General features: G+C 49.1%; 1 protein-coding gene across 1 annotated transcript in view; it reads left to right on the top strand.

The window, feature by feature from the left end:
- The window catches only part of Trio (trio Rho guanine nucleotide exchange factor), a 299,667-nt gene that overhangs the window by 133,989 nt on the left and 152,823 nt on the right, over positions 1-12,855 (top strand). The window contains exons 8-10 of the mRNA XM_029543932.1: positions 1,218-1,349; positions 3,192-3,422; positions 11,407-11,529. Coding sequence (XP_029399792.1) covers positions 1,218-1,349; positions 3,192-3,422; positions 11,407-11,529 — 486 coding nt within the window. The remainder of the gene's footprint in view (positions 1-1,217; positions 1,350-3,191; positions 3,423-11,406; positions 11,530-12,855) is intronic.

Raw genomic sequence — 12,855 nt, 5'->3', positions numbered from 1 at the left:
TGTGTGTGTGTGTGTGTGTGCACACGCGCTCTGTGAGAGGAGAGGTTAGAGTGATCTTATGACTCCTGATGTCTTGAGGGCTTTAGGAAGACAGCATAGAGGTGGTGATGAAATCACCCCGGTGGTAATAACTCGTTGTGGTTAAGGGATGCTCGAAGCCAGCAGAAACCGCGGGCTGTCTGGTGACACTGGCATATGACCTGATTCCAGACCCTGAGCTTTGCCCGGCCTTCTTTTCTGAGTAATAACAACAGTAATACCACAGTGTTTTCATGAGCAACAGGGCAACCACCTGTCTTTCCTCTCCTGCCTTCCCTGCTGAGCACAGACCTGTGAGGAACTGGTCTGAAAGAAAGTTAAGCCACCACGGTGTGGCAGTGTGCCATCTAATTGGCTTAATTGAATTAGCCTCCCTTAATTGGACCTTCTGTGCTTACTTTTGACGCTCAAGTGTGAAGGGTTCTGACAACATCTCCCTAGGAAATTGTACAGTGATTTATCATTATTGATGAGCACTGGAGATGTGGTTGCCAGCAAGGGAAAGTGAACTGAGATCGGAACTGCAGTACTCAGCCCTCGCCAGCACCTAAGCTGTCTCTCTCCACGTTCCTCCTACTCCCATAGTTTCTCTTGGAAGCCCAGAGTAGGCTGCCTGCCCTTCCGCACCTCATCGGAGTGGCTTGAGAGTCTTGGTCTTAGCTGTCAGCATGTGAGAGGAAAGGTGAAGCTGTAGACTGCCTCCCCCACACCCCCCATGAAGCCCACCCCGCTGCTCAGCCCTGCTGGGGCATAGCCAAGAGTGGGCTTGATATTCGCTGTTGCTGTGGTCCAAGGCAGGTAGAAGACAGGATTTCTGTGTAGACAGGGAAAGCCAGCCAGGATGGGACGGACAGGCAGGCTAATGCTGCTGTGGGGCCATGAGTGGCACACACCAAGTAATGGAACACCAAGGGTTCCATTACTGCAGCTGCCAGCTTCAGCAGGCCCACCCTCCCATCCCTCACCTCACCCCTGGGATTGGAGCCCATGAACCACATCCCAGTGGGGAATCAGAGCAGCCGTTTGCAGTGATATCCAGCCATGTTACTATTTGCTCACACTTTCCCTCAGCTCCACTACCTACCAACACCCTGATGTAAAGTGTCCCCCTTTCAGCATAAAGGCCTAGAGATCCACAGAAATAATCTCTTTTTTTGTTTTGTTTTTAAACCTCCAAGTATATGAGCAATGTGGACTCATGGTGTAAGGCCTGTGGTGAAGTAGACCTTCCCTCGGAGCTGCAGGACCTGGAAGATGCCATTCATCATCACCAGGGCATCTATGAGCACATCACCCTCGCCTACTCGGAGGTAAGAGTACGTCTCACGTAGAGTGCTAGGCATCGATGGTTTTAAATCACAGCCCTAAAGCGGCACCAAGCTGGGGCTTAGGCATTCCTCCCAGGGCAAGCTCAGTGAGAAGTGAGTAATCTGAAACTACTGTTGAGTCCCAAGAGAGTATAGCAGGAGCCACGCTACTGACTCAACCCTGAAATAGATTGTGTAGGTAACTTCATCTTCCACATGTCGTTTAAATGTTCATAAGCAATGTGTATGTCATAGTATGTTGGACACAATAGAAAGGTCATTGATGACCAGGAATCTCCCAGCATATAAACACCCCGGGGTGTGCATCTGTGCTAGAAGAAGGGAGGCATTCAGACCAGCCAGGCATATAAGCCTGTTGTGAATAGAGCCAATGAAGATGGCATTAGAGGTGTGTTCCTTCAGGGACCTCCATACGGAGGCGGAATTGGCGGGGAGGTGTGTTCTGAGGGGCGAGTGGCTCTCGGGTTGCGCCTTCTGCTCTGTAAGCATGATCTTCTTCATGTTGCTGGAAAGACCCGTGGTTCTGCAAGTGGACCCGACAGGAGAGGGCAGCTTCTCACTATGTGGTGATGGATGCTCTCCTTAGCTGAGTGCCCGCATCCCAGTCTGTCTATCATAGGAAACCCAAGCCTCCCCCCAAGTCACTGCAGAGAGGCAGACAGCAGCGGCAAGGGCAGCGGCTCGCTCTGGGCTGCTCTAGCACATTTTCTTTCAGCTGGCATGATCTCTGGTTAACAAGGTTCTTTCTTACCTGTCACTGTCATTTAAGTGTTGCTATAAGGATGTTTCAGGTGAGTTTTCGATCTCCAGACCTTCATAAGAACAGTGGGTTCCCACAAGGCCTCAGTGCAGGCATGGGAGACCACTGTGCTGCGTTGTTGCTCAGCGGGGTCCTGGGAATATTAGACTAGAGCTGGTCCAGAGCTCCCTGGTGCAGCCCTGCCCTGCTCTGGCTGAGTGGTCTCTTCCAAGGCCCTCTGTAGTTAGGGCTCTGGGTCAGTTGCAGTCTAGGCTGTTCTCTGCCCCCTTAACAGAATTCTGAGAGGTTTCCGGTTTGGAAGTGTTGAGCAGGAAAGTCTTAAGAGGGTTTTTTTTTTTTTTTTGAGATACTCCATATTGCATGCGTGCTCTTGTATGTTGTCTCATCAAGTGACTTTTTTTCTGTTTTCTGTGGCATAATTACTCATAATCTGAAGAATCTTAGAAACGTGTAGTGCTATTTTTCCATTTCCCCTTTTCTTCTGTGGATAGCCTAAACGCATCCTTTGAATTGCACTTTGATAATTAGCTGCTGCAGTACAACAGTGTGGTGGCTTCCCAATCAGAATAACATCTTTAAAGCCAATATACTCAACAGAGTAGTGTTTTAAGTTTTGTTTTAATTTTTTTAAATAAAGTTATCCTTTGGGTCCATCGAAAAGTCTGCTTTTTGCCTGGTTACTTGGTCACTAGCTCTGACTGAGGTTTGAGATCCAGTGTCAAAGTCTCGATGACCTGCTGTATTTGCTCATAACAACTCAAGAGAAAATTCGTATAGTGAGCTCCAGTTCACAGTTGACCCTAGCAAAGTGAGTCGGCTTGTGGATTTGTGTCATGTGGGCAGATAGACAGCAGTGCATCCTGCTTTAAGCTGTTAGAAGTTTATTTTAACCTGGCATTCGATATTGTTTGCTTCTATGATGTCATCGGGTCATCGGTGGATAGTTTTACATTTTATTTACCTGTGCTGGCATGTGGTTGTGTGTAGCATATGTGCACCTGATCGCAGGGTCTGCACGCAGCCCGGGCAAAGTGAATGATCTCCGCCCTGTGTGTTGTGAGCAGGTGAGCCAGGATGGGAAGTCCCTCCTTGATAAGCTCCAGCGCCCCCTGACCCCTGGCAGCTCCGACTCCCTCACGGCCTCCGCCAACTACTCCAAGGCTGTGCACCACGTCTTGGATGTCATCCACGAGGTCCTGCACCACCAGCGCCAGCTCGAGAACATCTGGCAGCACCGCAAGGTTCGGCTCCACCAGAGGCTGCAGCTCTGTGTCTTCCAGCAGGATGTTCAGCAGGTGGGCACCCCTCCCCTCCCCTCTCCTTCACGCCCAGTGAGGGTGGGGGCTCTGGCTTCTGACTGACCCGATGCTCTCCCACTCTCTCTGTCGGCTGCCACCTGGGTGGGCTTTGCTCCCTCTCACTTCTATTGGCTTGTGTGAATAGCGCTGATTTCTTTAGTGCCATCAATGTATATTGTGAGGGCTTAGTAATGTGTCAGGTGGACTTTATGGCTGTCCGTTTCTGCAGACTCAGCACCTCCTTTGTTACTTTGGTGGTCCTCAGCCTGCTGTGTATGCTGCTGAGGAGGACTCAGCCCTAAAGCTGGGGAGCACACACAAGCTGACATAGCTCTGGCAGTAGTGAGCTCATGTCCTTGCCCTAAAACTGATGGGAATTGGCGTTACTGTGTGCGAGTCCTGGGGACAAAGATGTCTGTGTATCTGCTGTACTGGCATCCCGAAGGTCGGCCTGAAGCCACAGTGGTTGGTTTTTGGGATCAGACCAACAGTATCCTCTTTTGATGTCAGTGAGTTCCTGTGCCAGAGTCAGGCAGGTTCAGGGGGCTTAGATTTCCATCTCCTCAGGAAACCCAGGAGTTAGAGCTTGAGAGCCCTGCTGCAGACTGCTCTGGTGGATGATCCTTCCTGTGGACATCAGTCGGCGTAAATCTGCTGATGTTGAGGACTTTTGACAGTCATGTCACCGGGCTTTTCACCCTCTGGGCTCTTCTCCTGATTGTGTTTTTGCGATCTCTGAAGATCATGTATATAAAATGCCTCATTCTGCTGTTATTACTACTTTTTACCAGAGGAAGCATGGAGAAGGGAGGGTGGGGATGGAGCCTTGGAGAAGGAAGGGGAGGCGAATGGAGCCCACCTCCTAGCAATGAGCACCACAGGGGGGAAGCACCAATTCTTCCACCAAGCTAGCCATTTAACAGGACGGATTAAGGATGTGTTCTCTCCCCTGGATCGCATTTGGTAACACACTTGTGAGCCACTGTACTTTCTAACAGGACCCATGTTCTCCCCTAAGGAGAATGGTGGTCTCTTTCCCTGGCTATTTAGGACCCTTGGGTTGTTGCTGGAATTGCGTACCGGCACCAAGAAGGAAGCCCTTCAGAAGAGCCTCGGGGTCAGTCATTTCATCTGACACCAAGTACATGAAATTGGGAACAACACACATCACATGGGAAAATAGCCGTGATTCTGAGCTCACCTGTTTGAGCCAGTATTTACAGTCTATCAGGTTGCATATCAGGAGGAGACAGTGTCTCCCGATCACACACTAATGCTCCTGGTGCCACCACACAGAGACAGATGTCGCCACTAAGGGGGATACTTGTTCTTGACTTGTAATGCTTTGGATCTGTTAATGAAAACAGGGAACTTTTATGGAGGCTTGGCTTGCAATGGCAAAGCTCAGAACCAGAAAGATTAACCCAAACAACTGTGCTGACGGAAGGGTCGGAAAGCCAGCAAGGCTTCTCCAGTTCCGTCCTGTCTAGCAGAGTGCTGAGCCAAGGGGACAGAAATGAGCAAAACAACTGAGAGCAGCATTTGGGAAGGCCATTAGCTGAAGACAGATGTGTGCAGATGAAAATAGTCTGTAAGAATATCGTAGGCCAGTTAGCGGGTCCCATACGTGTCCATTTGTTTGGGGTTATAAAAAGCACCAGGAAGGATTTTCCAGGAAAAAGAACTGCAGATATTTCTGTTTCCTGCCAACAGCCCTCCTAGAGGAGAATTCTTACAGAACATTGACCAGACTGTTGCCCGGGGCTGTGCCAGGGGAATGGATGGGAAGTTTGGTCAAGTGGTTAATTTCTCATCATCTTTGTACAGAAGCAGTTTGGGATGCTAGTAAGCTGCATGGTCAGGGGGAGCTGGTCAGAGCCACAGGTCCATTCTGTGGTCAGGGGTGTGGCAGTTGCGGCTTGTTGGTGCAGGTGCAGCACCAGCTCACAAGTGTTGGCTGCTAGCTGCTCTTACCTTTGCCACTGTTAGCTTGAATGAGACCTTTGCCACATTTCCTGACAATCACGTAATGCATTTCCATTTCCTATTTCCTGTTGTGGGCCCCTCGTGGAACGCTTGTTTGCATTAAACAGGGACTAACTGTGACTTTCAGTCTGTTTTCATTTAAGCCTGCATTTGAGTTTGGCAGTGGTGCGTCCTGCCTCACACTTGTTCAGGTAGGGTCATTCGCAGTCAGGGAAGGCATCCAAAGCTGCATGCTCTTAGACTTGTTTTTCTGCCCCACCTGTTCAGTTTGCCTGGCTCTTGGAGTGTTGGGATTCAGCTATCCAACACAACGAGGGACATGGCCTGGCAGTCTACTTTCTTGAGACCAGTCACGCCATCAGATGCTCATCAGGCAGGGAGACCACTCCCTCCAAAGCCTCCTTTTGCTCCCAGGACCTCACGTGTGAGCATCGTTCCGGAATTGCCTCCTGGAAGCATTCCTTCCACGTAGATGCTGTATTACAAAACAAGTTTTCCCAGGCAGTCAAGTGCAGTGGTGTGTGCCAATGGTCCCAGCTACTCAAGAGTCTGGGGCAAGCGGGTCACTTGAGCCTAGGAGACAAAGGCCGGCCTCGGCAGCATAGTGAAACCCTGTCAGAAGAGAAACAAGGAAGAGACCTTTCTTCAGTGACTGAGCAGACCTGGGTCATTCTAGAATCTTCTCACCTGTATGTCTTCCTCCCACTGCCGGTACAGAGGTACTGTGTTTGTTGTGTGAGTCCTTCTCCTGGGGAGATATAAAGAGATACAGGCTCTTGTCGAGAAAGAGCACCAAAAATATGACACCAAAGTCTACCTTGGCAAGCAGGCGAGTTTATTGTGCTATTTAAAGAGCATGGGTGAGCCCAAAGGAAACCATGTCATCAGCCGTTCTCAGCACGCCGCAGATAACAGCTTCCCCATAGGTGTATAGATGGAGTCCCACCTTAGTTAGCCTTCTATAATCTGTCTGATCCAGCTCCCCCGAGAGCACAAGGCCATGGACAGTTAGGGTCAAATGACATACTGTCTTTCTAATGTCCATAACATGTGACCTTGAAGGAGGTTCCACCGATAGGACAGAAAACACTGTTAGCTTGGCCTGCTGAGGCCGAGGGTCATCTCTAGTTGAAGGCAAGCTTGCATGTACACAGGGAGTCCTAGGGTCATTTGGATTATGTTGTAAAACATACCATTGTACACTGTGCAGTATGTCTTTTAAACAGTTGCTGAAGCCCTGGGCTCTGTCCTCAGTCACACGCACCCACGCACACACGGGCACACATGTGCACACACACACGTGCACACAGGGGCACACACACACATAGGCACACACGTGCACACATGTGCACACAGCACACACGGGCACACACGTGCACACATGTGCACACACACACGTGCACACATGTGCGCACACACACAGGCACACGTGCACACATGTACACACACACACAGGGGCACACAGGGGCACACACGTGCACACATGTGCGCGCACACACATGTGCACACACACACACACAGGCACACACGCGCACACACGTGCGCACACACACACACACGTTGAAGTGGACAAGTCTGTGTTTTATCTGGATATTCTTCGGGTTAAGTACTGTGGTTTGGTATATTCTTCCTCTGGCAACGTCAGATTTCTTGTCTAGTTTGTGCAAGCAGTATTGTTAGAGATGGAAATGCAGTTTATACAAGCTATGCCGCGGCTTCCAGCCGGACTTTCCACCCTATCACCTAATGTGCTGACCCCCAAGACCATATACTAGGTCAAGCCCTACATGTCAAGTGTTACTCTTGAGTTAATGTCCTGGAGCCTTGTTTTTAGCTTGAAAGGGACAATAGTGAAAGTCTATGCATACTGCACCCCAGGGAGTGGGTAAAGATTTAGAGCCCATGGCTTCTTCAGACCTTAGAAAGCCTTGTGATCTGTGGGCTGGCTGTGAAACCTGGACACGCCCAATAATCAAATGCTCAAGTGTTTCCAGGCACACACCAAAGGGCTCTGTGAGGATTAGACTCTGTCACAAGTTCTTGTACTAATAATCACAGAGAGACACAAGTCCCCAAAGTCTGGCACATTAATTAGGTAGTAGGACCCTTTTACAGAAAACTGCTTTACAGATTGGGTATGTTTTTTAAGATGACTAGAACCCTGCCCCCTGCGCAGGAGAACATGTCCCGGGCTTGTGCCGAGCACTTGATAACTGGCCTTCACCCAGTTTGAGTCTGCACTCTGCAGGACCACTTCTTCCCAGTCATCTGACATGTTCCGATGCTGGAGAGCTTTTCTCCTTCCCGAGGTAGCAGCACCTACTGTGCTGTGCCAACCCAGAAGAGACAATAAGAGAAGCTTAAGAAAACACCAGGAGGCTACCTCCTTACCCTACACACTGGCTCCTCCGCAGAGTAACCAAGACTCCCACTGCCTCTGCTAAATGGGAGTGATGATTGCCCTTCCCTGGTTCCTTGGAAGAACCAGGGGCTTCCTGTATGGCACAGTGCAGGCCTGGCACGGCAGCAGGTGCTCAGATGAATGTTAGTTCACGTAAGCCCACTGTGCCATCATCATGGTCAGGTTTGTCATTATTCAGTGATTTCCTTTTCATTACGAAAGGGGGAGTCAGGTCGAACCATCAGCAGTTTTCTGCACATTTAGCAGAAGCATCTAAGTGCTCCTCTTTTCAGTGCCTTGACCTTGGAGTTGGCCACTAGAGGGCGCTGATGAACAGGAAAAATGCTCACTCCCTGCCTTCTGCATAGAGAGGAAGGTGGTATTAGCCTCCTAGATTCTTTGCTCTGCTTCTGAGCCATGTAGCTGAGGAAAAAAGATTAACTTTTGATTTGTTCTTCAACTTGAGGGGGAGGGCAGACCCGTGCCTGCCCTGTTTGTGGGGCTGGGATTTTTATTTTATTTTTTATTTTTTTAATGGCACAGAATTGACAACCATTGGGTATAAGTGTGATCAGAGCTGGCGGCTGGACGGGGGTGATAAAATCCTGTGACTTGCTAATCTCCTTATATTTAAATGAAGGGTTTGTGCACATGTCTTTAAGATGCTGTAACTTTCACAAGTGTATTAATCTCCACTCTCCTTGCCAAGAAGGAAATTTTACCCAAGCTTTCTAAAGAGACCGTAGCCTTGTGGGAGGCTTGGGGGCTTCAGCAGGATTCCAGAACCATCTGCTATTATCTTAAGAAAGTGCTGGGTACCTGACATCACTTCAGGAGCTTTTGTGTCTGTTAGAAGCACAGTGTCAGCAGTAACTTTACATTTCTGGTGGAAAGAACCTTGGCTAAAGGGAACATGGCTGAGCCACACAGATAGATTTTATTTCCAAGCTATAGTTCCTGCAATACTTTTCTCAGGGTTAAAAAAAAAGATTCAAATGTGGTGATTTGCTCCCTCTAGCTACCCAGCAAATGTTTATCTCCAACATTGTGAAGCCGTGCCTTGCTTCAAGTCTCTGTAAGTTGAGAGTAATTGCCAAGCATTTGACTTTGCGCCAGCCTGGGTTTCTGTTCGTTTGGTTGATTTGGTTTTGGTTTGGGTTTGTTATTATTTTAAGTTGAGGAATATAAAGAATATACCACAAACAGTTGTGGGTTTTGTTTTTGTTTCTTGAAAGTCTTCCCCCCGTCCCCTGTCTATCCCTTCAAGAAGCTCTTACAGATAGGCGACAGGTTGGAGCTTAGGTGTTAATTTTGCACTTTTAAACCCTTTTCAAGTTTAAAATACTTCTTTTTTCTGTTTGTTAAATCTTTATTATAAAGAACTTTCAAATAAAAATCTCACACATTGAAATGTGCCACGCCCAGTGAACTTGTCAGTGAACTTCTATCTTGACTGCGGCCCGGAAGCTTCGGGGCCCCCTGGTGGACTCCCCAGTTCTGTGTGGAGTTGGATTGCTCACAGAGACAGTCGTTAAATGGTTCGAGGTTGAGACCTTGCTTTTCAGCAGGGAATGAAGCACATTTACTAAGGTCTCCTCAGCAGACCTAGATCTACTGCGCAGCCATGGAGCGTGCAGTCTGCCTAGAGATTCCCTCACTGCGTTTATAATTCCAACGGCGACAAATAGTGTGTGCCGAGCAGACAGGATGCAATATTTACAGCCCGTGCCATCCAAGAGCTTAAAGTCAGATGCCAGCAGGCCAGAGGGCCAGGTATGTGTGCTGTGCAGCTGCCTCGTGGTTGCCGCGGTGGGTCAGGCGGACACATTTAAATCCTCAACTGTGTGTGCTCACCACCGCTGACTGGGAGGGAAACTGAAGCTGAGAAAAAAAAAATAGGGAACTTCCTCCCAGCACACAGTCAGATCCTAGCTGTGTGCAGAGGGGCGGGTGTGGAGGACATGGAAATGTGGTACCTTTCAGGGCAGAGTCGGCAGAAAGGGTAGATGAGTTAGACATCACTGATGTTGGATGGCTCCAGGGAGCATGAGCAGGTGACTGTCGGTGCTGACATGGACAGGTAAGGATCTGACATGAAGCAGGCATGAGAATGGGAGGAGCATGTAGTCTTGGCCCGAGTGCCCACTGCCAGGCTTGCCTCCACTCCCTAACCCCACTTTAGCTCATGGCTGCCCACACTTCCAACATGATTTCTGCAGGGTCTTGGAGGTTTGTTAAGGCTCACCATCATCTGTATGGAATAGAACGGTGCAGAAAGGATGGATGCTCAGGTGTGGAAAGGGGCCGAAAGGGCCTCAGGTATGGAGTGGTGGAGAGCAGGTTGCCTTTATTGTGCACCCAGTCCAGTTGACCACTCTAGAATCATCCACTGTGGACCAACCGTTCACCCTGACTTTTGACGTTAGTAGAGCTTCCTGCACCACCATCTGGCTGGATTTGCCCCGTTTCTACATCCATCTGAGATCACTGAGCTGTGCGCTTGGGAACCCGCTGTAGTCTGATCTGAGTGTTTTATTCCCCAAAACCATATGTGGAAATGTAATCTATAGCACAGCGATGCCAGTGTGCAGGACCTTTGGGAGTGTTAGGTCCCAGGGAATTCACCCTCACCAATGAGATTAATGCCTTTAGAAAAGGAGCCTGGGACATTCTGTTCAACCCCCAGGCCTTTGGAGGACCGTGGAAGCCACAGCCCCTCACGTGACGGTGGCACCTTGATCTTGGATGTACTAGTTTCGAGAACCGTGAGCAGACATATCTGTCACATGTGCCCAGCTCAAGGCATTCCATTTTGTTAACCTAACAGAATTGGGCAGCACCAGAATCACAGACATGTACAGTGTAATGGCCCATCGTTAATGGTCAGATGTACATCATGTATTTGTAATGTTTTACGGGGATCATATAATCGTTTTTCTGCCACTCTCCAACACAGACTAAGTGTGCATTTGGTGTAATGTCAATATTCTGTCAGATACTGCTAGTGTTGTGTGAGTTCAAAAGTTCAGGTACCAGTGAGCTGTGCCACTAAGCTCCAGCCGTGAGGACAGAGCACCAGCTTGCCTGCTGACTCAGTTCATGGGATATGCGGCTGTTATAATAGCTCACAGTTTATAGAATGCACTGTCCTCCGAGTGCAGGCCACAGGCACGGGAGGGCTCTGCTTTCTTAGGCTTTCTTCTGTGTTTGGTGTCCCCTGAGTTGTGAAGCTTTGTTGACAGGTCCAGCAGAGCACTGTGTCTACCCTCTTACACAAAATCCAGTCAGTTTGGTGGCTCTGTCATGCCTCAGATACGGTGAGATTGATTTTAATCACCATCTTATGCAGTGTTTATACTTAGAACAATTTGCTCTTTTAATATAAAAGCTGGTTACAGTCCCGGTGGAAAACCCGATGTAAGATGTAATTGCAAAGTGAGTTAAACCAGTACTCAAGCATCTCTTCCTAATGTATTTTGTTTCGCTTCATGTTTGCTGCAGGATTTTGAAAAGGAACAAACCTTTTCTACATTGGCCTAACCAATGAGCAAGGTGGACGCCGTGTTTATGGCCCGTGTGGCTGTTTTTTCGCAGGTGCTGGACTGGATAGAGAACCATGGAGAAGCATTTCTGAGCAAACACACGGGAGTGGGCAAATCCCTTCACCGGGCCAGAGCTTTGCAGAAACGCCACGAGGACTTTGAGGAAGTCGCCCAGGTATGAAAGCATCTTCAGTACCCGGTGGCCAGGCAGGAGGTCTGTTTTAACAAACCCGAGGTGACTTAGACTTTGCTGGGCTTCCAAGGTTGTTTGGTGAGGTTAAATTAATTTCAGAACGAGGTGTTCCTCATCTCGGTAGGACCCGATCTAGTCAGTTATCCCCTGTAAATTGTAGTGCTTTGAAACAAGTTGTCTTGGATGGTTTTCTTTTATTTATTGGGCTGGTCTGTGGCTTTCACTTTACAGTTGGGGAACAGCAGCCCTTCTGAGGTTTCCGCAGTGACAGGTCTGGCATTTCATTTGTCTCATCCATTTCCAGTTGTGTTAATTGTGTGCTGGGGAGGCTGGAACCACATGTGGAGGGTGCGTAGAGCACAGGATCTGAGTGTAGGCTGTGACACTGACCAGCAACAGGACTCTTTGATCTGGAAAGTCACACAAGCGCAGTTGTGGACATTGTAAGGGAACGGAGGAAAGCTGCTTTCAAAAGTCATCTGAGTCAGAAGTGGTGACTCACGCCTTTAGGCAGGCGATCTCCTTGAGTCCCCAGGTCAGCCTTATCTACCTGAGTTCCAGGACAGCCTGGGCTAACTGAGAAACCCTGCCTCAAACAAACAAAAACAAATACCTTCCCACGGGGACACACAAAAGAGGCCATCCAAGTTGTACAAATCCAAATTCAGACAGAGTATGGTCACTGTCATTAGAATGCCATGGGACCTTACAGGTGGGAAACAGAAATCGGCCCCTGGGAGAAGGAGCATTAGACACTGGTTCTTCAGTCAGATGCTGCAGTCTGGGGGATGCAGGCCTGACATGAAGACACTTGAGGCCTTGGATTCAGTGCCCACCTGAATTGCTGTTCCGCAGTGAGACAAAGTGTAGCCAAGACTGCGAGGTTCCCACCCAGGTACCTACCAGAAAACGGAGAGTGTTTGCTGAGTAGGGGTGATGTTAAGTGCCATGGAACTGAAGCCCCGTGAGGACAGGTGCTGCTGCTCACCTCCCTGTGAAGAGCACCTATGGCTGGCCCTGTTCAGCTGCTGCCTGCTTGAATGAGTAAGCAGGAGTGTATAGAGGAGGGCGCTGTCCACAGTCAGCAAAGCGGCCAGTAAACGCACTTATAGGTTAAAGGACTTACTGTGTGAACTAAAGATAAACCCAGTAGGTATTCAAGAGTCAGGCAAAGCTGAAGAACCTGCCAGCTGACTCAGACCAAAGGGCAGAAGTATGTGCTGAAGAGGCCGATAAGGCCCGAGACAGTGAGAGGCCTCTTAGAATTTGTGTGTGTGTGTGTGTGTGTGTGTGTGTGTGTGTGTGTGT

The sequence above is a fragment of the Mus pahari genome, chromosome 11 (assembly GCF_900095145.1).
Source record: "Mus pahari chromosome 11, PAHARI_EIJ_v1.1, whole genome shotgun sequence".
Taxonomy (NCBI): Eukaryota; Metazoa; Chordata; class Mammalia; order Rodentia; family Muridae; genus Mus; species Mus pahari.
This window is presented reverse-complemented; position numbering and strand designations above follow the sequence as displayed.